Source organism: Amphiura filiformis, unplaced genomic scaffold (assembly GCF_039555335.1).
Source record: "Amphiura filiformis unplaced genomic scaffold, Afil_fr2py scaffold_30, whole genome shotgun sequence".
Taxonomy (NCBI): domain Eukaryota; kingdom Metazoa; phylum Echinodermata; class Ophiuroidea; order Amphilepidida; family Amphiuridae; genus Amphiura; species Amphiura filiformis.
Genome location: NW_027305494.1, coordinates 793,255 through 819,572, shown reverse-complemented (window position 1 = coordinate 819,572; position 26,318 = coordinate 793,255). Strand labels below are relative to the sequence as shown.

At 37.7% G+C, this 26,318-nt stretch overlaps 1 protein-coding gene across 1 annotated transcript in view; it reads left to right on the top strand.

The window, feature by feature from the left end:
* Positions 1–26,318, top strand: part of LOC140143858 (utrophin-like) — a 61,225-nt gene that overhangs the window by 26,384 nt on the left and 8,523 nt on the right. Inside the window, exons 4-8 of the mRNA XM_072165671.1 lie at positions 4,033–4,148; positions 20,415–20,614; positions 22,591–22,746; positions 24,530–24,711; positions 25,202–25,346. Of these exons, the coding sequence (XP_072021772.1) occupies positions 4,033–4,148; positions 20,415–20,614; positions 22,591–22,746; positions 24,530–24,711; positions 25,202–25,346 (799 nt within the window). The remainder of the gene's footprint in view (positions 1–4,032; positions 4,149–20,414; positions 20,615–22,590; positions 22,747–24,529; positions 24,712–25,201; positions 25,347–26,318) is intronic.

The following is a 26,318-nucleotide window of genomic DNA, read 5'->3' as shown; positions in this document are numbered from 1 at the left end:
GATAATAGGATGTGGATGGAATTGCCAAAATGGGCTATTCCAGTTCAAACCCACACTACCCCTGTGGAAGATTTTGGAAATATCTTCCATAGGGGGAGTGTCTTTTAAATGTAATTGGTCAGGGTTAATCATTTTGAAACCCATACTCCCCCTGTATTATGGCTTTACCTATCTTCCACAACTGGAGTGAGTATTTCAAATGGAAGTTACCTAATTGTCAGTTCTATTCAAAACTCATACTCCCACTGTGGAAGACACTAGCTAAATCTTCCACAGGGGTAGTGTGGATTTTAAATGGAATAACACAATCAAAACTTGAACTTGATGTTGAAGAACATACAAGGCTCCATCTACTGAAACAAGCAAACCCCTCCAAGGGGATGATTAGTCTAAATAACATGAGCTAAGCCCTGTGGTATGCGACAATCATGTTGTGTTTCGTGACCGGGGGCCTTGGGAATTACTACTTGCGACTGTGATAAACATAGGATGTGATTTTGAGAATGTGTAATTTGCACATTTGGTTCCGGAGTGTTTCTAGACACAGAGACAAGGAATAAGGGAAACAAGAAATTTTGAGGGGTATGTTATAGGCATGTTATGTGCATATGGCAAATCAAATTAACAGTGTGAAAATTAACACAGGCATCGCTAAATTAAAAACTTTTTAAAATCATTGAAAATAAGATTTGTGCATTTTTGAAACATATATAGGTGTGCTAGCTAACATACCCTTCCAGTGATAAGACTGAACATGACCTAATAAATTGTAGTCAGTGTTGGAGAAGTTTGCAATTGCATGGAGCTTCGTATTTATCAACATTGCCGGTTTCTTCTTTTTTGCCAATTTTTTTTCACATGAAAAACACCTTTAATTTTATTAACTTATCCTTCACTTTTACACATATGTAATTATTGAATACATGATAGACTGCTGCCCTCAGTCGTCAACCGTCTGGATTGACGACTGAGAAAACTACGTGGAAAAAAAAAGTGACGGATTTTGCAACAGGATTCTTGTGGCATAGAGCATGCGCAGTTGTGTCCAAATTGACCTTTTGACCGAGTTTGTTGTTTTTAGAAGTTCAGAGCGCGATCTTGTCACAGCGGCGCGTTTCGGCGACGCGGTACACGGGCGCCGCTAGTCAGTCGCGCTCACGGCGCACAACCAAAGTCGCATTGGATAGTTTTCAGAAGTCCGTCATGATATGGCCTGTAAGATAATCAGTCGTCACTACGAAGCATACACTGTACATGCGAAGTGTAGACGGCTGATTGGAATTAGTCTAAATACATGAGTGATTTGGTTATGGAGCGATGTAGAACACATCTGTGAAAGAGATTAGTGTTTACTAAGTTTTTGATATTTCCAAAATGAATGCCAACAGTGAAAAACTGTATGCCCCATCATTAGTTTTTCACCTTCAAGTCGACATATAAAAAGTTGGCTTTAAGTAATAGGAAATTAACTTTCTTTTTCAAAGACCCTGTCAATAATGCCTAGAAAAGTTTTGTGTTTTTTCCTCGTAAAGGTATCAGTCACCATCTGCCATTAGTATTTCATGAACACATGAAGATTCCTGTTCTCAAACGAGGACATCATCTGTATGACTGAACTGTACCCCCATTCTGAGTAGTTCATGGGCTATACATGTATGCATATAGTGCCAACCCTCTGATAGTGTCATCGTTCAGTGGGAAAATATATGAACAAAATCATGTCATATTGTAATATTTTTAGGGATAAGAACTGTGCCTGTCATGTTTCTCATGTAAGACATTTTGAAACTATGGCATAGTGATTTCAAGCCCTGGAGAGAGCCTGATACAACCATTGTGTAATTCTCAGTGTTAATTTGTGTTCAATGTGCCCCATACTGGAAAAATCCCCATGCCAAAACATTGTCAAAATATTGCATAGCATTACAAAGGCCCTAAAGAGATGTTGCTATGCGCTGTCAATGTGCTGCTTCTCGCTGGGATGTGCACCATTACTATCAAGCAGAAGAAAGCTAACATACTGATTCCATTACCCGTATTTATTTTACGGATCAGCCAAGTTCACTAAAGTCATGACACTCACCCCCTGAAGATGGCTCTGTTCCTAAGGTTTGTTTATTTGTTCTTGAACAAGGAAGATACAGTCTCTTACACAGATATTGAATTGAGTGAGATCTTGTCAAAATGACTGATGTATGAAAGCCTTGGTGTAGATCGAGGTAGAGATGAATTGCCTGGGGAGTTGTTTATTTCTGTATTTTGGAATTGGTAGGAAAATCATAAGTGTAACATGAAGGTTAGGTGAAGTATTTGTGAATTGCGTGATGGCATTTGAAAAGACAGCGTGAACAACAGGAAGAAATGTAACATATAATTAGGTTTTGTCTTTGTGTAACATGCATGGGCTATATCAGTCTTATTCCCAATGCTGCAATGTCACATAGGTCTGATTTTGGTTAGATTAGGTAAAGTATTTGCAATGTTATTTACAGCAAAAATGCTTCAGGTATCATACATATTTTTAGATTTTTATATGTTATGAATGAAAGGACCTGTTTTTATATCTTTTATCAGTTGGTTAATTAGAGAATAAAGGTATTGTTGTAGCCACTGTTGTGCATCTTTCATCTCAAGTAAGACAGGCAACATCATTATCGCCGAGTTGTTTTACACCAAAAATAATGATATCGTGTGTTATGTGAGACGATAGATGCATGATAGCGGCTACAAGCATGATAGCGGCTACAAGCAATACCTTTATTCTCATTCTTAAACATCACATAAATATATCAATCATAAGCACATACCAAATGTTAATCAAATTAAATCCTACATTTTACAAGAAATTACCTAGGGCTTAGAATCGATCAGTCCAGTTGCTCCAATGCACCTCTGATTGGTTCAAATAGCATGTATGAGTATCACGTCGACACACATGCTAAAGTGTGTTATATTCTGTCATATTACATGGGTAAGAACCAATAAGATTGAAAGAACGTTCACAAGTGTTAAAGAATTTTTTATAATACTGTATTGTCACCAAAGAGATTAGACCCAAAGAGTACCAACACTGCCATGTTTGGTGTCGCTCCTAGAGTGCAAAATTGTGTACCTCCAGATTATTTTGATTTAAAGTGCATGCTCCTTTGCATTCTGCTTGTAATGGGTTGTGCTGATGATGCACGGTAAGCACTATGTGCGCAAATCTTTGTAATACTCATTCTTAGAGATGCGGTGTATCCTTCGTGTAAGAGAATACCAAACAAATCACAACTCTAATCCTAACCTAACCCTAATCCTACCTTAACCCTTACCCTAATTCTAACCCTAACCCTAAATCCTAACCCTAACTCTAACTCTAATCCTATTAGTATTTCGTGCTCTCTTACACTAAGGGTAAACCAGAGATGCAAGTTTTTGTGTGATATTGTGCTTGAGATATTAAATAGATGATGGAGGTACATTGTTTTTGTTTCCATGCATTATACAAACCAAGCTGGCTGATTTACCACAGGGAGCAATTCAGAGTGGGGACTCTTTGGTCCATATGCACAAAAGAGTCAGACCGGGTCTAAAGTTAGACCTGGTCTAAGCAGAATTTAGTTCCACCAGGAATGGACCTTTACTCTTATTTCCTTCCTAAAGTAGCTAGCAAATTTTAAAGATTTAAATGCAAAGTTCAAAAATAATACAAAAGAACTTGAGAAAATGTAAAGGAAAATGTCCTTTCTCCTGGTATTAAATTCCACTTAGACCAGGTCTAACTTTAGACCCAGTCTAACTCTTTTGTGCATATGGACCTAATTTGTTCATTTCAAGTTCGGCAGTGACGTATGTGCGTATCTCGCTGGTAGTATGTTAAATCGTGTGTGTAAAGTTACTTGTGCAGAGCTTACTCACATGCGTTCAAGGGCAATTTCAAGTATTAACGTAACTACTGAAATTGAAGCGAATCAATGTATAATCTCTTTGATTTCCTAATAAAACAGTAGGCCTAATCATTAACATATCATTTTTGTTTCTTCTTTGCAGACCTGACCTATTTGATTTTAATAATGTATCTAAGGAGCAGCCAGAAGCCAGACTAGAGCATGCATTCAGAGTGGCACATGAGCATCTTGCAGTGGAGCGGCTCCTAGATCCAGAAGGTAAGGCTTAGTGGTAGATGTAGGATGAAATGGACCAAATATAGCTGAATTTACACTTGGTTACTGAACGATGAGCGATTGTATTTTTTACCAATGAGGAAGAGCACTTTCTGCCATTGGGTAAAATCGATTTGCTCATCCCTAAGCATCTGAGTATAGATTCAGCTAGAGCATGAACAGGTTTGTACATGAGTACCATAGAGAAGAGAAGATACTGCATCCAGAAGATAAGACACAGGATTAAAGTTAGGAATAATGCCTGTTGCATCTCGCCCGGGATCTCGCCCCTGGGTTATTGTTACCATCTATTGTCTTGACACTAACCTGGTCAGGTCATTCATGTTTGTTTACGATTATAGTGGAAATTTCAATTGACACAGCCTGATATAGTGTGATGATATTTTGCGTACACTGTGTGATGTACACCATCGTCTGCGACTGTGTGTGCGGAAGTGAATCCAAGTTATCCAACCATGCCAACGCATTTGTGATTGGTTATTATTGTATCCAAGGTCATGCATTCATGTTTTATTTTGAAATTCGCAAAATACGATTGTGGTTGAATCGAATACAGTTGTTGAAAGCTGTATTCATTCAATTGAAATGCCTAGTATGGACTTCTGCAGTCCCATTGTGCCAAACTACAGTAGGCCCATTCCATCAACTCAGGGATGTGCACGCAGCACCTCTTCAATTTTTTCTTTTTCTGTGTGGTGGTAGATATTGATGAGAAAGTAAAATCCTGAAAATTTGAGCTTCATACTCCATTTCGTTTTCCGTGGCATCAATTTGAAATTTAGAGGGTCAGCGTAAAAATGTGTACATAGCCTTGAGCGATGTTTGGAGGTCCATAAATGTATAAAGGGAACCGTTTAAAGCTGTGAAAGGTATGTATCCGGGGGTACTTTTTGGTGTAGAATTCAAATCTGCTATCAGAAAACTTGTAACTCCTTTACTTTAAAAGATATAGGGCCCTCAAAATGCAACCGTCCAACCAGGACCAACTTTGGGGGGTCAGAACTCCAAAAGTAAAAATAATTTTAAGCGTCAATTTTTTTGCCAGTCAGAGCCCTTTGGTAGGACATTACTCTTATCAATATTGAGCATATTAGAATACATTTAGCTGAGATATTACCCATGCAAAACCACTTTTTTACATTTTGACCCCCTGAAAACCAATGTCAGACAATTTGCCCAACTACCAACTCCAGGTATGTTGAAGATATGTTCTTGGACAACATTTCTGAGAGATATTTTTAAAGCTTTAAAAGTTCTTGATGGCTTCAACACATTAGCAAGGTTTGCCTTCAGTTTCAAGGCTATGCACATTTCATAGAGTTGATACATGAAATTTCAAATTATACATGGAAAATCAAAAATGGCAAACTCTATGAAGCTCAAATTTCAGGAACTTTCTCATCAATATCTACCACCACACAGAAAAGTAAAAAAAAGTTTTCTGAAGAGGTGGATACATACTTTTCTAAAGGGTGCACATCCCAAGTTGACATGCTGAATGGGCCAGTAGCTCAAATTTTGTATCTCCATTAGCTGCCATAGGATTGGTCGATCTAAATAGCCTATATGGCTCAGTGGCACAAAGACGTATGTCCATTAGCTGCCATGTGAATGATTGTATCCTGACAGAACAGGGCTCAGCAGCAGAAAGATGTTTGTCCATTAGCTGCCATTAGCTACTTGCAGTTCGCCATTATGCACTATGTGGGAGAGCCTCGAACTGGCAGCATACATGAATGGGAATTGAACTAGTCATAACGTTCTGTGTAAGGTTACATAATTCTTCCTTTCATGTATGCTGCCAGTTCGAGGCTCTCCCCCACATAGTGCATAATGGCGGAACTGCAAGTAGCTTGAATAGGAATGATTGATCTAGATAGGACAGGGCTCAGAGGCACAAAAACATATGTCCATTAGGTGACATATGAAGCACTGCATCCTGATAGCTCAGGCCTGAGTGGCACAAAGATGTATGTCCATTTGCCACTATGCATTCATGTATTGCTCAGCGGCACAAAGATATAGCTTCATTTCAGTCATCAGTGACAGAATTGCTCTAATTTCTATGCCCACAAACTTATGTCTTTGTGCCGCTGAGCCATGGATATGTGGCTCAGTCTGATCCAATAAGTCTACTGTTACCAATAATGAAAATATGACAGAAACCAAATGAGATGAAAAGGGAGGGACTAGTATCGGAGTTCTTCAGGTTTTAATTAATTGACACAAAGAATTCTACAACTGAAGATGAGCAGAGATCCATAAAGTAACTCAGGCAAATATGGAAATGTTTTCTGATATCAAATTTATAATTACTCTGCTTTGGCAAATAGGCTTGTTATAAAGTGTAACCCTAATAGACCCTATCAAATACTACGTCACTTGTCCTCACATGAATAAAATTCTACCCTCCGTAAGGTACCACAGGGCAATTTGCATGATAATACAATAAAACAGGTGATAGGTACAAATGGCTGTGGAATCGAACTAGAGACCTGTCCCTCTGTCACTTAGAACTTAGAACTAACATGTCTGCCATTTCAATTGTTATACCGTTCCGGTTGAGTTTATTCAATAGGCATATGTATCCTGTATCAAATGACATTTTAAGTATTAATTAAATTTAAGACTCATCCTGATGAACTTGTAATTTCCTTCATAATTGCTAGTCATATTTACTTAGATTCTCTTGGTCTGTAACAGTTCCGTGATCCAATGCATTGATACAGGTCACGTATGTAACGCAAACTAAACAACGATCTTTCAAATCAAAAGTGACATCACAAAACACCACTATTGAAATGTCACTATATATTAACCAGCCATGTTTACACTCTGGTCGGCTAGAATCAGTCTCCCATTTGGTGCGTCCACACGAAGGGGTTTATGCTTAAGAATTCCTGTTCTTGAGCAAGAACTGCGAACTATCTTGAGGATTCCGATCCCTAAATTTGTCCTCCAATTTAGGGGATATCGTATTATCATTTAGTTGATAAGAATTCTGTAATCTCATTGGTCAAACTCCACTTGGATATAAAATCTGTAGTACCTGCATACTCCTCATTAATATGCAGGCAGATAATATTTTCCGTAATCCCTATGTAGTCCTAACCTGCGAGCGTATGCGTAACATAACATGTGCGAACCCCAAGCGATCCTCAAGTGCTAATGCTGAGCTTAACCTTTGACCTTGGTTTAATTATATTCAATATGGTCTAATTCGGTGTGTCATTAGAGAGGTCACAGTCGGCTTGCGGTTGTATAAAATTCCATAGCTGACATCATCAGGTATCGCAAAATTCATGGATTACAGCTTACGATGCAGATGTGTGGACACACAGTCAGGAATTGACTTAGGAATGGCAATTCTCAAGTACGATGATCCTAGTGGATTCTATGACCGTCTGAACATGGCTATTATGGTCTTCATAATTGGTCTACATGATGATCTCAAACATGTCAATCTCTCTGGGCTAAGTTACATAACCTCAATATGCTTTGTATTTTCTTAGAATGACCTTGGAATGTGTTGGGTACAAAACCTCATACCCACAATATGGAGTCAACTTTTTAGCTTTCATTATTGAACTTGGGCTTTCAAAATGAGACCATTTTGGCTTCTAGTGTCTCCTATAATTGACTTGAATTCAGAAGTAATTATAATCTACCACAATTTATTACATTGAACTTTTGTGACCAAATACGGTGAACATTATTTGTATGTGGTATAGCTGTTAGTGCTGGTACATGAGTTTACCATAACCTGATTATTTTGTTTGATATTTTGATTCCAATCAGTGGGCACCAGGAATCTCTTTTTGGGGAGAGGGTGGGGTTTGTTTGTTTGTTTAAACGGTTGCTTTCTGTGGAGACACGCTTGGGTCCTGATGGGACCAGGACCAGGCTCAAACAAAGATGCTCAAGCCAGGCTAAAAAGCCTATATAAGCATGCTGGCCTGTATGGAAAGAGAAGTGAGAAACATATTTGAAGACAAAGAACAAGGAAAAGAAGGCCACTCCCAACAATCAAGTTAACAATTTTACTGTCAGCCTTTGGGTCAAGAGAAAGGAAGTACTTAATCCAATCTCAACTGCCACTGGGGAAAAGTGAATTTCAGGGGGGCTCAACAAATTTTGCTCAAAATTGCTGCAAAAAGTGGATATTTTTGTAATTTTGGGTTTTTACTGGGGGAAAGAGTGCTAATTGGGGGATTTCCCCCTTCCCCCTCCTCCACACCACAACTAATTACAATAAAAAAATATATCAATTTAAAATGTTGTATTGCACAGGAGCTCACAGGTTTATAGGATGGAGGCAGTCAATTTCACATATGGTTTAGTGCCACACAAATGGATTTTTTATGATATCAGAGGTGACATTTAAAATGAAATGGCACTTGCTTTACAGTTAGTAATTTAGTACTGTGTGATCAGTTCTGTAATTGTGCGGGTGTTAGAATAAGTGGTGACCATATTGATCTGTGCTTACCTAGGTTTTAGAGGAAGGGGTGATCATATTGATCTTACTGCATATTGATCTAACTGCAAAAACAAATGAAATTTTACTTGTGGTTGGAATAGAAATGTGATTTAGTTGTGCCAAATTAGGTTTAGGCTTAGCTTTATAGGGTTAAGGAATCGGAAAGCAACATTTGCACAGTATTTTGTGTGGGACCTGAGAGCACATCAGACATATCAAATTGCATTTTGAATGGAATACCCTTCTGATATCAAATAATTTTTTGAAATCAGTGGTATAATAGAAATTTTATGGCAAATTATTAAAATTTGATATACTCGAATTAAACTTTATAAATCTAATGATACATACACTTTAAGTACATATCATTAGATTTATACAATTTACTTTGAGGACTGTTAAATTTCAAAAATATCAATTTTTAATCATTTGCCATAATATTGCAAATTTCAAAAAATCTAAATTATTTGATATCTGAAGGATATTCCTCATATTCAAAATGTATTTCGATATGTCTGATGTGCTTTCAGGTCCCACAAAAAATATGTGAAAACGTCGCTATCCGATCCCAATATATCATGTATGTTGGTGGATGACAAGATATTTTGGTTGATAGTTTCAACAGTATGTTATATCAGTGGAATAGTGTTGGTCTCACAGACACATTTCAATATCAAAATGAGACACAAACAATTTGCAAATTGCCAGAGGTTATTAATCAGGTCCTTGCAATGTTTCATTTTCTAGAAAGCAAGAATATATAATAAGAAGCAAACCAGAAACAAATGCTGTCCTGACCGTAATGTACACAAAATGATGTTGGTGAATGCAATTTATTCATTATTCATGTACACTAAGCCAAAAAAGAAACTTATAATTTTTTACAAGGTCATATCTTAAAATCCTCTCCATAAAAATGAACAAAAATTCCACACAGGATTACTTCAATACTCTACTCTAAACACTGGTCAGTAAACCAAACAGTTGTCCAACTGACACAACAGCAAAATGCACTGACATGCAACACCTTCCTGGACCACATTCACAGCGCAACATATTTCTTTGGCTGGGTTCCAATTATTCGCCTGTACATGAACAAAACTTACACACAGGATTACTTCAATACTCTACTCTAAAGACATGTCAGTAACCAAGCAGTTGTCCAACTGACACAATAGTAAAATGCACTGACACGGAACAGCTTCCGGGATCACATTCACAGGCGAATAATTGGATCCCAGCCAAAGAAATCTGTTGCGCTGTGAATGTGGTCCAGGAAGGTGTTGCATGTCAGTGCATTTTGCTTTGTGTCAGTTGCACAACTGCATAGTTAGTGACATGTGTTTAGAGTAGAGTATTGAGGCAATCCTGTGTGTAATTTTGGTTAATTTTGATAGACAGGATTTTAAGATATGACCTTGTGAAAAATTATAAGTTTCTTTTTTGGCTTAGTGTATATATATATATGAAGTTATTTATCTTTGCTCAAATTGAGCTACATAATATTGAAATACATCCATTCCTAACAAAAGGGAAACCACCTGAAAGTTGTCATTTTATCACCTGTGTCATTTAGTCTCCAACAAGATTTGGGGATACAAATCTTAACTTCAGTGTTCAATTTAACACTAATCCTGTTAGAGAGTCTAGCTGCTTGGAGCCATGTTTTGAAAACACCATAACTAACAATTCATGTTTTAGAAGTTATGAATTGCATCACAAATTTAACCTTCTATTGAGAATGTAACCAAAGGTTATTTTGTTACAAAAATTTCAGAATTCATCATCTTAATCATCTTATTTGAAATGTATTTGAAAAATGCATTTAAATGAGTACAAACATGCCTAGTATTGATACAGTGGTTCTTGAGATTAACATAGACAATTTGGGGAGCGCATCTTCACTATGGACCACAAAAGCCTCATCCCAATGGCATAGTTCAATAACCTCAATTAAACAACCATAGTGCAAAATTTGACCTCATGTTGCAGGGTATGAGTTTTTGTACCCAAATTTTCATAGGTCATTCAATGTATGTACAAATGTATTGAGGTTAAAGAACTATACCATGATAGATGAGCATATAGTGGATCCTAGTGTATGGCATACTTATGGTAGTAAGCAGGCAAGGTGTTGTAATGTAGGCTGGCATCATGTGCCTAAATGAGTGGAAACGTGTCAATACCATACGTGCCTCTTGAGGCAGTGTTGTGTTCACGCGAGCAGGTTGCGTGCTCACGGTTGCTCGTGTGATGAACGGAAGAGATAATTTTCCTTGAGGTACTAAGACGATGATGTAAAATGGCTTGAATGTTGCTTGTATTTTGATGAGACAGGTGTATAATCTTATAAGATGATGCGTTTTTTGACGAGGATTTTGCAGCGTTATAATGTCATGTTGGTTTATCCTGGGAGAGGCACTCTGCCAACCTGTACAAGTTTATCATACTGCATAGCTGCAATATTTTGAGATGTTATCACTATCAGAATTGCTATCAGAAACACTGGACTGCATCCAATATATTCACATCTAAATGTGTCAGATTCTGTCATCCACCAAATTTTTTTAAAATTCTGCCCTTTTGTTGTTAATTTTGCTTATCAAGAGCAAAAATACTAGAACTATATCTGCTCTTACAAGTAAAAATGCTTTATCTTTAAATAAACTTTCATACAGACACTGCCTTATGACTTGTTTTTTTTCTTTTAGAAGACCTGCTTCCAAAGTCTGCTCCAAACAAGCCTTGAAATACGTGGACTGGAACCAGGACCAAATTGTTTTTGAACACTGCTCCTGGTTCACTGGGATTTCACAAGAACCAGGAGTAATTTCTGAGGAAACAGGAGCAATTTTCAAATAGTAAATCCTTTTCTGCATATACAATACAGGGATACAGCATACCAGCAACTGGAACAAGGAGCAATTTGTTTGACAACATTGCTCCTGGTTCATGTGAATTTTAAAAAGACCAGGAGCAATTGGTGGCTTTACAAGTGCAAATTTGCTCCCAATGCCTGCTTGCTTTTTTAGGTAGTTTTTGAATAGGTCTGCTCCCAAAGTAATAGAAAGTATATGCTAGCAATTAACCAACTAGATACCACATTGTCATCGAGAGAGGGCATATATGTGTCAATATAGAAACCATGCATCAACTACTGTGTTCTATAGGATGCTCCTAAACCAACCTATAGTATGCTTACTGATGACATGGTTTCGTTATCCTGGGCCCTTGTTTTCTCTGATTAATGACATGGTGAAAGATAGCTATCTACCTTAGATAGATGAGAATACCTAATAGGAATGTGTTATACAAGACTCTGGATTTATAAGCTTTAGTTGGTGTGTGACCCAGAGAGGATAGCTTACCCTTCCCAGAATCCTGTGCAACATGCCGCATCACCTCACTACATTAAATAACACTCCAATTACTTTGTACTGTTTAGTCAGGAAAAAACACATTTTGTAGAATCTGGATGTTCTCTGTTCATTAAGGTACGTTTTGTCACTATCGACCCATGTTTCACTATAGGCATGATATTTAATTTTCGATCATGAGAGCCAACATGGGTACGCACTGATATTTGCGTCAAGCGTACTACGCCAGACCACATGCTTATGGAGCAAGCACATATTTTGAGAATTGACCATCATAGTCTGAGATCGCGCAATTGGGTTGTTCCTCGAAAAGTACGCTGACGCAACCATAGGCAAAAGGCACGACCTCTCATGATCGAGAATTGTTTATTTTGCCTATAGAAAAGGAAATCAGTACAAAATTGAAATAGAAGAAATGCATTGTGGGAAGTGTAAGATATCTTCTGTGTTTGTGACCCAATAAAGAAAAATGAGGACAAGGTTCTGAAAAGTAAATTCTCAGATTTTCGCAACATGATCAAGGACTGCTAATCAGCTTTATTTTTTATGTAAATGCCACCACAATATGACATATGGAAACATTAGGCATTTAAATAGTAAAAAATATTTAAGGATGTTAATGTTAAAAGTGCACTATTCAAAGTTTTCTGATGTGCAACTGTAAGACAACACTTTGACCCCTTTCAGGTCATATTTTCCTGGGTGTTGCCATGGTGTTGTTGTGGCATCGTGGTTTTGACCAATGAGAGATGTCCTTACTTAGGCGCTAGGTCACACAGATAAAGAATTTTGGTCATTGCATATTTGGTTAGCAATCGGTAGACAGGAAGATTTTTTTAATGTTGAGTTACAATTAAATAAATTGATTGTCTACCCTGATGGCCAATAAGCATAGCCAAAATATATTTGCATTCTATGTTTTTTCTTTGTCTCAGTCTGATGGGGAATATGACCGTTATTCATTCTTTTAGTCTTACCAGAACAAAGCTTAGTCCTAATTTTAGCTCTATAAGCTTACATAAACTCGGTCAACCCTAGTTACATGATGAGCCTACACTGCAAATAATGTTGGTCAAAAAAATGACCAACAGTTTGGTCTATATACAACACATGAAACAGTTGGTCAAAATTTGACCAACAAGAGTTGCACAAAAATTATGACCAACAGTTGGTTTACAAAAACTTGCTCAAATATTGGGCAAAGTATTTACCCAACACAGTTGGGCAATTTGTTTTACCAATTATTGTTCAAAATTTGAACAAACTGTTGGGCATTTTTATACGGTATTGGTTCATATGTTGGTTTATTTTTGCATAACTGTTAAGCAAAATATTTGACCAACATAGTTGGGTAAATATTTTTCACTAATTGTTGGGCAATATTTAATAAAACTGTTGGGCAAATAGTTGATTGTACCAATTGTTGGACAAAATTTGATTAAACTGTTGGGCATTTTACACATTATTGGTTCATATGTTGGTTTATTTTTTGCTTAATTATTAAGCAAAATATTTGCCAAATTAGTTGGGCAAATATTTTTCAATTGTGAGGTGAGTTTTCTCTAAATTAATTATAAATACATACAATATTACACGGTGTTACTTGCCTCATTTCATTCTGACCACTGTGTATGAAAAATACTGAGAAATTTAGTGAAGTTATTTTCAAATACTTGATTGATTAAGAAAAAACTGATACGTAAGCTTATTAACTGCTCAGTACTGACTGCCATCATGCATGCATGGCTATGCGTGCACATCACGAGTGTCTGACTCGTACATGTCGTAAAACAACTTCACTAAATTTCTCAGTATTTTTTCATACACAGTGGTCAGAATGAAATGAGGCAAGTAACACCGTGTAATAATGTATGTATTTATAATTAATTTAGAGAAAACTCATCTTTAAAGGTGTCAATTAGCTGTGCCAGCCCCACTCTGCCAGCACCCATGTCATCCGCCAGTTTACGATAAGATCGAAAATGTGCTTTCCAGAACCGAACCGCGCGAATGTTGACCAACTGTTGTTCAATGAAAAGACAACAGTGCACATGATCGAAAACTTTGCTCAACATATTACATCTTTTTGCCCAACAACTTGTAATTCACGCAATTTACTACAAAGTTGCCCAACTGATGCGATTTATTTTGCACAACAGTCGTATATAAATTACGTGGCCAAAAACTTAACCAACTTTACTCCTCTCGTAGTAAAATAAAGATAAATAAATGGTCAAAATGAGAAGTTGCCCAATAAAATTTAGATTTAACTATTATTGGGCAAGCCGTGACCAACAAATAAGTAAAAGAGTTTGCCCAACCAAATAGGTAGAAAGATTTGACCAACTTTTTTGCAGTGTAGTGTAATACCATTTTACCAGTTGATACTTTATTATGGTTCACCCAGAGTATACCTCAAGTCTAATTAAGACTCGCTGGACTGACAGCTTTCTTGTGTAATTTGCTTTCTAGTGTCCTCATGGTGTAGCTAATAGTGATGAGAGGGAAAATGGGTTGACTCTGTCAGATGCCCAGGTGATGAGTAGGGCTCAATGATATCCAGGGATGAAGGCAATAAATTGTATGGCGGAATTGCCAAAATGTGGAAAAAAATTGATAATTTCACAGGGAATTGCAAGAAATCATAGGAAATGCTGTGAACGTAAGTGACACATTGTATGGGTATCATGTCAAAATACCACATTGTGTCAAATTGTGTAGAGATGTGAGTAAACTCAAGTACCATATGTGACCTGGCAGCACAAATGAGCCGTAAATGCCCTAAATTGTCTTCTGAGTTGTGGTGTAAAATGTGTACGAAGTTCGTATTCATCGGTAACTTAAGCTGGCCCAACATCTGACCTATTTTGATAGCCAGAAACTAATCAATAATCCTATTGTTGAAGTGGATAATAAGCTTCTACCTTAGATGGCTATAGAACTTTTAATAGCTCTGGTCTTTGTTTGCTTTTGCTACATCCTGTTCAAGTGGTGGGTTACCAGGCATTGTATTTTGTACAGGTATGTATAACCAACAATTAACAATGAGAGAACTAGTCTTTCTTAAACCTCGTTGACTTGGGGATGATTTGAAATGACCGCCAATTATGACTGTTTGATATTTATTGCCAGCAATGTGGAAAAAGAGACACATGTAAAAATGTAAAAAGCTATAATTTTGTTGAAGGAGCAAAGTTTAACAAACCATAACCCCGCTTCTGGATATCGTTTGAAGTCAAATGATATACCATTTTAAGTTTATGATGTTTATTTTTAAACACGAAATAAAACAAAATTGACGGGGAGGAATTTACGGCTCAATCGCCGTGGACGGTCACATATTATTGAAGTTAGTCACTTTTCGGGGAGTGAGATGAGAGTCAAAATTTGGAAGTCCAAATCATCACAATCCTAAGCCAGGTTAAGAGGGTAATTTTCTTTGGACATTTGATGGGATTTAGTTGTACATGTGTATTGAAAAGGATATGAAAATACATAGCGACAGTGATCGGGTGATGAAGGGCTTGCTCAATGATGACTTCTCAACATCAAGGCTGATAGAAATTGACTTAATCAAAACTGAAGAAGTGAACTGTTTATACTGCTGTACTGAAAGCACATGAATTGCATTGAGAAAATCATAATGCCCAGAAATGATAAATCGGCAAGAGTATTGTGGGATTTGGTGTGACAAAAATAGTGACAGTGACATAGGGAGTTTTTGATTTCCACAACAGATGGTTCTGGGACAGTAAAACACCAAAAGTTATCGTCATTGACTTTGTAATGCATCGTCGTCCAAATTCTACAACATGTGAAGAATATGACAACCGTCATGGCAACTATGGTAACATTAAGTGTTTTACCGTCGCAGAACCATCTGTCCTGGAAATTGAAAACTCCCTATTGACAATTATGGAGAAAGAGCGGACAATGATGATGGACAAGAGGATCATGAATTCTTTAGAAAAAACGGTTCTAAGTAGATCCCAAAATGGTTCTTGAGCTGCCCTGTATGTGGAAACTTAAATGGTTCTACAAAGAAGAGAACCATTTCAGACCTGAAAAGGGTTCTGGAAAGGTCAGAAAGAACCATCTTATACCTAAAAAGGGTTTTGGAAAGGCCAGAAAGAACCATAAATTTTCTAGAACCCTTTTCTCTTGAGGGTTCTGCATACAGGTGAGCCAAGAAGCCTTTTTTCTAAGAGTGTGATTTCAAAGATGATGATGATGATGATGATGATGATGACAATGGTGGATTCTCTCTAAGCAAAGTTAGGCCTTCTTGACAAGAAGATAAATATTTTTAACCTGTTGGCAAAAAGGATAGTCTGCAATACTAAAAGTACACTGAAGGCATCATTTTTCAATGTTTATCTCCAGTACTACTAAGTTTTAGGGGAGGAAAGAGGATCAAAAAAGCTGAGCGAGAAAACAACGAACATCAAAATGTTGTTTTCAAGGAGGATATTTGTTGAGTATATTGCACAAGATGTCTCCTTAGGCATATAATATTTAGGTTAGCTGACATTTGAATGCTGTAGAATACTTATCTTGAGGTTATAATCAAGTCATGGAATTGGCCTATGCTCACTACTCTAAGTCAACATCACAAAATCATAGTCATCAGGGATTAGTCACATAAATATGAGGAAACAGGTTTGAATAAGGGGCTGTGCAGCAATTATGCAATTTACAAACAGCATGCCAAAAAACTGCTTGCCCTCCCTCTTGGCTTGCCCAAAAATCTTTGCCCCCCCCTTGCCAAATTTTGGGGAACTCAACTACATGTTGATATATAAATGCAAGCGTTGTGAGCAGGAAATTTCGGATTATTTGAATGTTTCCATACTATTTTCCTAAGCCTTTTTAGAGCGTTTTGAATGTGCAATATAAATATGTGCCAAAAATTGCTTGCCCACCCCTTGTTTTTTCATCCTTCCAAAATTGCTTGCCTCCCGTTTTGGGTTGCTAAAAAATTCTTGTCCCCACCAATTTACCCCCCAAAAAAGTTCTAAATTTTGGGAAGAAGGTCCACTTTTTACAAAATCGCCCTTCCCACAGGAAAAAAAAAACAGCACCCCAAAAATAATCCTGTGTACGGGCTCAGATTTTTTTAAGCATGTGCATTGCATGTAATTTCTTCTTGGTGCAGAAATCAAAATTAACACAAAATTATCTCTGTTCACTTCAATCTGTACTCTGCGTTTTGTTTCTTAGCCATGAAAAAATGTCAAGTGCAAAAAAAAAAGTGGAATATTTTTCTTGTAATTAATACTGAGGTTAAGGTGAGTTATCCAGGCAGGAATCAGGTGTGAATGAAGTGACCTCACCTTGACATACAAGCCCATGTTTTCACACATTAGCTGTGTTCACATTGTCGGACGTACGCTCAGCGGAACTTGGTTGGCGTGAGTTGCTAGGAGTAGCGGTAGGCGCTTTGAGCAGTATGAGCGATGGTCAGCATAAGTTCTGCCAGGCGTCCAGGCCAGGTGTACGTCCGACGATTTACTCCCGACCAAAGTCAGGAGTAGCGAGCTGGGTGTAATCTCTGCCAGGTGTAAGTTGCAATGTGAACGCTGTTACGTTGGCACCTGGTGTAAGTTTAACATTTTTTGGTCGGAACTTAAGAAATTACATATCGTGTGATTGAAGAAGATCACTGAAACACCGGAAGTGGAAGCTGATTTTTACGCCGACCAGAAGTGAATGTTTGGTGGAACTGGTTGGCGTAGTGCTAGGAGTAAGCTAGGTGTGGACACGTGGTAGGAGTGGAGAAAATATTTCAGGAATTTTTATCAATGTTAGTGTAAGTTTACGCCGGGTGTAACTCTAAAATGTGAACACGACTATTATCATCATATAGCGAGGGAGCCCGGTTTTTAAAGCTGATACAACTCAAGCGCATGTTTTCAAACACATTACATACCATGGGAGGGAGTTGGGTTTTGATGAGTGTTGCATTTGGAGGTGATTCCTTACAGTATGGTGTAGTTTGTTGTTACTGTTATTGCAAGTTTTATGTCGTAAAATAGGAGTTCCTGTAAGGCAACAAACATTGTTGTCACATATGATCGCACTGTTTGGCACACAAAGCTCTTAATATTTGCATTTTAGTGCATTTCTCATCCTGAGTTTGGAACAGTAACCATGGTAACCCCATGTCTTGTGTTGTCTAAGGATCAAGGAGGTAAATGTATTCATTTGTCGGCTGAAAAGGCAGTGGCTCACATTGTAGCAAACATTCATATTAGTGTCTTTTTATTCCGAAACAACTTTTTCAAATAAACATGGGATATTCATGTTTATTTCAAGGAGCATATTTACGGAGGGGAGGTTATTGCTCAAGTTGTCTCTGAGGGTATATACTATTTAGGTTAGCTGACATATTGATGCTCAAGAACACTTATCTTGAAGGTATTATCAAGTCATGATGGAATTGGGCTAATGTTCTAACATCGCGGAATTGCAGTCATTAGGGACCAGTCATTGTATTTGTTAGGAAAAACAAAGAAATTGCAGTTGAGAAAAAGGTGCCAAAAAGAAATTTGTGTTGCTTTTTCCGAGTATATTTTTATGGGTACCAGTGTTTACTCTCTCAGGAAATTGAATGCACCAATTTCTGCTATTATTATGTTTTGATTAATCCAAGTGTGTAAAAATATTGGATACAACACATATAATGATAAAATTGGATGCTTTACGCCCAATATTTATTGGTCTCGCTATGAGTTTTAAAATATTGGGACTCGAGTCGACTATGTCTCGTCCAATATTTCAAAAGTCATGGATAGCTCAACCAATAAACATGGGCTCAATCGATCCAATTTTATATCAAAATTGCCCAAATTGGCACAATTTTAGCTCAGTAATTCCTAAAATTGACTAATTGTAATACAGCATTGCATATTTGTGTACGGCAAAAAATGATTTTCACTGGGCCAAAATTGTGACATGCAGCCTCTGAATAAAAACTGATGGGTAAACAATGTTAAGTGAATCAATACATGATAGAAATTACTTCAGTCAGGGTCGGATCCAGGAATTTTTTTGATAAAGGGGCGCCTTTTGGTGACGACGAAAAAATGTGTTAAAGGGGTTACCCCTCGAAAACTCAACGGTTTTGGCCCAATTGTTTGCTGTTCATGGCGAATTTGTTCCTTTTTTTTTTTTAAATTTCTTACAATTTTTGTATTTTTAAGTTACCGGCGCCCTTTGCTAGTCAAAAAATAGAGGCTGCGCGGGCCCCCTAAATCCGCCCCTGTCAGTAATACAACAATGTATAAACTTCAATATAGGCCTACCATGAATTATATCCTGTAACTTATAATTAGATGATGGTAGAAAATAATTAAGCAATGGATACAACATCATGCAAGTTACTTACACAATCTCATATTTTAGAAGTTCTTTCATCGGATTCAACAGTGCGGTTCTCATTATTAGAAGTTAGCACGTTTTATCCTCCAACCATTACCAAGAATGTTGTTTGAAAGTTTACTACGTACATTACTGAAAATATGTCACGTTCGACGTCGTTCGTACATCTGTGTGAATGAAATTTTATCTGTATAGGATGAAAATGGGTATAGTCTTAAATAAATCAAATCAGTGATGTGTTGTTTTTGACACATTTAGTACATCAACTTGGCAGTCAGCCCGAATATGAGATATCTCGTAGACCACGTAGACAAACTAATGTTGACATGAAATATCTGTGTCATGGCTTGTGGATTTTTAGGCCCATAATCTTGAATTCAATTGCCTTTAAAATTCAAATGATCTACAGGAAAATTAAGGAATTTGTATACCCTAGTACCTGCTATATGATATTTGGGGTGGGTGGGATGAGGTACTCGGTTAATGTTACAATGAACGCCTGTATGACCAAATATTGTCATGGCCCCTAGCCCTACTTTCGGGCTCTGTTGCTAGAGGTGGCCTCGCACTGTGGACTCTCGCGCTTCACACTTGCGAAGTCTGTGAGGGTTATGGGGTTACAGACCGCTCAAAGTTTACCACTACCAACAAATGTAACCATTACACAAGAATAGTCTATACTTAATTCTGCCACCACAAAGTTTTCTCTCTTAAAACAAATCAGAAACTGAGGTTATATATAGTGCCTGCAATGGCCACTATTGGCAGAGTCTTACATAAAGAACACTGCTTTAAATCAAGAATATCACAAATAGAAAATGATACCGTTATTTAATGAAATGTGCACCTAATTTTTTAAAACAGAGAGATATGGTTATCAAAAAGTAGTAATATGCTCTCTCTAAGACAAACTATCCCCTCAATAGGTGACAAGAAAACATGACAGAATACAAATCTTCCTTTAGAATTCATCACTTTATAACATTGTCTACTTTTGTGTGTTTTTTACAGATGTAAATATGGAGCACCCTGACAAGAAGTCAATCGTCATGTACATGATGATGTTATACAAAGCGTTACCAAAGCAACCTCCTGTCATAGAAGAGCAACAACCTGTGGAGGAGTCTAGGGTACCATTAAACCTTGAGGGCGCTGCCAGCAAAGCGTCAACACCACTAGAATTTGGATCTATTACTCCGTCCTCTGAACCTGTAAGTAGCATGGTATGGCATGATCTTGTGGTGTCCAAATACACTGCAAGAGGAAGATGTTTCAAAGTTGAATCTTACAAATTATGGGCTATTCCAGCTGAAATCCACACTATCCCTGTGGAAGATTTTGGAAATATTGGAAATATCTTCCACAGGGGGAGGTTGTTTTTCAATTATAATTGGTCAGAGTTAATCATTTTGAAACCCATATTCCCCTTTATTATGGAATTATATTTTCCACAACTGGAGTGAAATGAATCAAATGAAAGTTACCCAATTGTGTATTTTATTCAAAAGTGATACTCCTTCTGTGGCAGACTATAGCTACACTGGGTTTCAGAGAAGAACGGCAGTCCCTTGCTCGGATTGACGTGAGCGCCCTGTTAATGAGTGACATACGTGGAGCTTTGTGTTCCCTTCAAGGCCATGGTTTGCGCCGACCAACGTTTTGATGCACAATCGGCCAATCAGATTATCGGTCTGTTGCTATGATTATCAGATGATTGATTCAGCCAATCAGAACCCCACTTCCGTGTTTATGTTCTGCACGCTCTCAAAATTAAAACAACTGTCGTTCTTCTCTGACAAAAACTGTAAATCTTCCACAGGGGTAGTGTGGATTTAAAATGGAATAGCCTAAACTCAGGGAAAGCATGTTTGAACACTTGCACTACTTGTAATCTTCTTACCCCCTCCCCTGTTCTTACCACACTGCACATACTTGCTTAAAATATGTGGTGTCCTGGAACTAAAACAGCACACCAAATCCTTCCGTCCTGCATGGCCATTCCCAAATTCATAACATCCAGTCCATTAGTTTTCATCCACGCATGTTAGAGGGGGGGGTCTACTGCACATACTATTTGAGTAATTGAAACTAAGAATTACAGTAGCATTGCCTCTGTGGTCCTCTTCCACATATGCCTTCCCCTTTCTCCACAAATCAATGTTGGGAAAATATATTCTGATGAGCATGTATTTTACATTCCAATATTGGATGGGAGTAGAAGGAGGCCATTTCCAATTTGGCTTCAAAGTGTTTGAACAAGTTTTTTTTCTGAGATTGTAGGTGTTCAGCAGCAGAATTCAGACCCTTCCTTTCTTACTGAACGTCAGCTGCTATAACTGTTCCCAGATGGCTTCTTTCCTTTTAAGGCTACACATTGACATCATGATCATTGGTGAAAAGGAGAGGAGGTTTGAGGAGATATAAAAATATCCTAAGTGCTGTTTGCAACCGAAGCAGAAATTAAGAAATTATAGAACTTGCTTCATGAGTACATGTCATTGGACTATTCCAGTTGAAATTCATACACCCCTATGAAAGATGTGACCTTAATCTCCCACACAGGGTGTAGAATTTCAAATGAATCGCCCATTCAGGTAACCCCATTTGAAATTTACACTCCCTTTGTGGAAGATTAAGGTCATGTCTTCCATAAGGGGTGTTTGGATTCTAACTGGAATAACTCATTGCAAGATCCCAGTGCACTTAGCAAAATTAACAAAGTGAGAAATATAAAGGTAAATTAGCATATGTTGCAGTACAATAAAACAATGTAACATACATTGTATTCATACATGAAATGAGTCAGTTGGAAAAAGATGTGATTAGTGAAATTTCAAAATGAAATTTTTCATTATTTCTTGTATTTTTGACATGTGAGCCCATACGTGTGTGGTAGATTAATACCTTCATTCCCCCATATATGAGAATGATTGTGGAACCTGTTGTTGATATTCCTTAAAGTAGAAAAGATTCTTTTTCAGATCTCGCTTAGAAATATTTCAATTGCTATCAGGAATCTTGATCACTCTGTTGTGGTGTTTCTAGATGTTTGATGAAATTGATAGAAATTGAAGTACCAGATTATTTGGATCTGAAAAAGAACCTTTTCTACTTTATTGAACTATGAACGATCCTGATGAATTAGTTTCAAGTGTTGATATTCCTGTTTCTTGTTCTTTTTCCCCAGTCCTTGTCAGACATGAGCGAGATAGACATAGAGAGTTACCAAGGCAACATGGAGAACGTCCTAACCTGGTTGCTAGAGGCAGAGGGTCACCTTGAAAACCAGGAGCCTATTTCTGGTAATGTGGACGAAGTCAAAGAACAGTTCCATATTCATGAGGTAAGACATAAGATACACTGCAAAAAGAATTGGGGAACATATTACCTAATATTGGGTCTAATATCAATTGTTCAAGTTAATGGGCACAAAATTTATGCAGTTTTATGCAGTGTTTGGCAAATTTAAACCAAAATTGGTTAAATTTTGCCCAATAATTTTGACTGTTGATATTAGACCAGTGACAATGTTTGATATAAAGTTAGATTGATTGAGCACATATTTTATTGGTCAAGCTATGAGTTGTAAAGTATTGGATGAGATGTAGTCATTACTAGTCAAGTTTAAAACTCATAGCGAGACCAATAAATATTGTGCTTAAAGCATCCAATTTTATCATTATCATTATTATGTTTTGGATCCAATAGTTTCACAAACTTGGATTTCATCAAGACAGAATAGTGGTTAAAATTTGCCTAACACTGAATACAAAGTTTTGCAGTGTAGTAATTACACTTCTATATGCGACATGATTCAATCCAATCCAATCCAAATGTGAAATTGAGATACTGGTAAAAGCAGGGGGTAAAACACAATAAATTACATTACATTGTGTTGTAAAGCTCATACTAATTCACTTGTCAGTTGTTGTCCTGGCCCATGGATGGCTGGGACTTGCAAATGAGAATATTTGCCTTGTGCTTCCATTCAGCTCTTTGGACGTGGTCAACTTCCTTAACAAGGCCCAGCACATTTCTGGCCCTGCTGGGATAAAATTTGTGTCAACTCTCCGTTCAAATGTGGGTCCAAGTCCCCAGCCATCCCTGGCTACCCAGGGACCAGGGTTCTAGTTGACAAGTGCATAAGGATGTAAAGAACCCAGCTATAATAATGGCATGCTTGGTAATTGGGGAAGTTAATGATGAAAATAACTCAATTTTTAAATATGTCTCATTTATATCAGGTTGTGTTACATATCATTTTTCACTTCCTCATGGTAGTGACTGGACTGAATTTCCAGTGTAACCAACATTAAACAGTGCTTATTAAAATGTACACGTGCAAATGCATGAAGACAACATCATTGATATTGAAGGGTTCTAACAGCTTTTCTGTTAGATAGGTACCAGATTGGTAAGGTTTAGATCTGACTGTGTCAGGACAGCTTAGCAATGTTAAACATGGGCTCTTTGCCTTCAGTTGTTCTTTGTGGGCACTGAAGAATGTATGACTCTGAAAAGAGTCTTCAAATTAGTTTGCCCTGTATCGTCCTTTAAAATGGTGGCTCAATAAAGAGTAGTTCGAAGTAGATTAAACCTTCACCAGGACCCTTATATTTATATCTGAAAAGATTAAACAATTAGCTTGATTCAGATCAAACTTGAAACATATTTTCTATAACCTGAAACATGACACGAATGTCTACCACAGAATTAGAGGAGAACTGTGACTTCCTATACCGCCATGTATAATCGCGCCGTCAGCTGTGGGGATAAAAATTGTGGTATTCGGGTCATTGCCGAAGGTGCGCGGAGACGAAAGAAAACAATTCTGCGTCTCATCTTTAGCATCTTTGTATCGCATGCAGGTCGCACCAAGTGTGCCTCTCAGATGCGCCCATTATGCGATGTCGTGCTACCATGACAACAAATGCCTCAAGTGCATTCTGAGGGAAACTGAATACCCCCAATTTCTGCTCCATGTCTGTGTCAAGAAGGTGGTCGAGTCCTGGTTTTCCTTCTCTAATTCTGTGATGCCTATACAAAACCAAGGTCTAGTCCATCTTTATCTACTAAGTAGCCAATCTGAATGTTAATTACTCTGATTTGATTTGTGATATCCTCAGGATTTTATGATGGAGCTGACAGCACATCAGAACAGTGTCGGCAATGCACTCCAGGAAGGCAACTATCTTATCATTGAAAACAAAGTGTCTGAAGAAGAGGAGAATGAGGTCCGAGAACAGATGATCTTATTGAATACCAGATGGGAGAACTTGAGAATATCTGCTATGGACAGACAGGCTAAGTATGTCATGAGGGTCTCTTTGTATAATTTTGCTCAAAATTGTCATGCTGGAAGTTATACATATAGCAAGAACATGTTATGTTCTGTAAGTTTTGCACAGCAGTATTCTATGATTTGTGAAAACTCCATGTCAGCTGATGCCTGTGCCTTGTTCACATCTAGCAACTTTTCTGGATCCCGAATGGTTGTTGTTACTTTCAATTCGCTAATACATAAGGGATGAAATCAAAACTCACCCGACAGTTGAGTGCCGGTTCCATCCAGGTTTCCATTGTTTAGAACAATAGAAACCGGATGGAACCGGGCTGAATTGTCAATCTGCATGGGCTAAGCCCTATTCTCCATGGTATGCTCATACATGTGTTGATCGAAAATAATTTTTATCCATCAGACAAGTGAGGCCCCTTTCCTGTTGGATGGGTTTGGGGTGATAAGGCACAGTCCTGCTAAAAGATATGAATGTTTACCCTCTTGTCTCATCACCCTCCAGGTTACATGAAGTCTTGATGACTCTTCAGCAGAAGCAGCTGGATGACTTGGGAGAATGGTTGGCCAAGACAGAAGAGAGAATAGCCACACAGGAATCACTTGGCTCAGATCTGGCACAGATCAGAGAACAAGTGGATGAACACAAGGTAGGGTGTAGTATAGAATGAGGTTTGTTTACTACAGATATGGCTCAGATCAGAGTACAAGTTACGTTTTGAATAAGTTCACATTGAAACTTGTTTCCAACAAGATGTTATTAGGGAACATGACCAGCTTATGGTAGAGCATACCTGTTAATTCAGTTCCCAAAACGCACTTGACATATTTCCCTCAAATGTGGCTCAGAAACACCAAATTTGTCTACTTGAACGTTTAGATTAGGAATACAAAAGACTGAGAAAAATTGATAAAGCACAGTTTGATCAACTTTATGGTGTATGGTTTGGTGGACTAGTGGTTTCCCTAGAAAATTGTTGCCCATCAGATACATACATGAAAGCTTTCAGTTATAGGACCAGTGAAGTTATAGGCCTATACTAAGATCAGCTCGTAATAGGCAAGAATTATTTGGTTTTTGGTATTGTGCATGTCAATAAAGTCCCTACTTACACCTGCTTAAGTTCACAAAAGTGTGCATCAGTCAAGCAATACGCAAAGAGAGATTTGCGTAGGTGGTGCGCCAACAGTGGCGTACCGTGACCGCTCCTACCAGGGGTGCTACATGGCAAGACCTTGTTGTTTGCGCATCCGTATTACAAGGCAACTGGTCTCATTGCCAATGGCACAGTTTGATAACCTCCATTCAATAACCAGAGTGCAAATGTTGACCTCAAGTTATGGAGTATGAGTTTTTGTACCCAAAGTATTCACAGGTATTCCATGAGTGCACAAGTCTATTTAGGATTTAAAAAAAATGTATCCTGATAAATTGGTCTTTTTTAGATCTCAATGTTGCTTGCCTTAGGCATAATGTAAAATAGCTTCTGAACAAGAACACTTAAGGGGGTACTACACCCCTGCCCAATTTTGTACCTATTTTTGCATTTTTCTCAAAAATTATAGCTCATTGGGGACAAGTAAGATATGTATATTATAGGGGCAAGGACTACAACTACTGC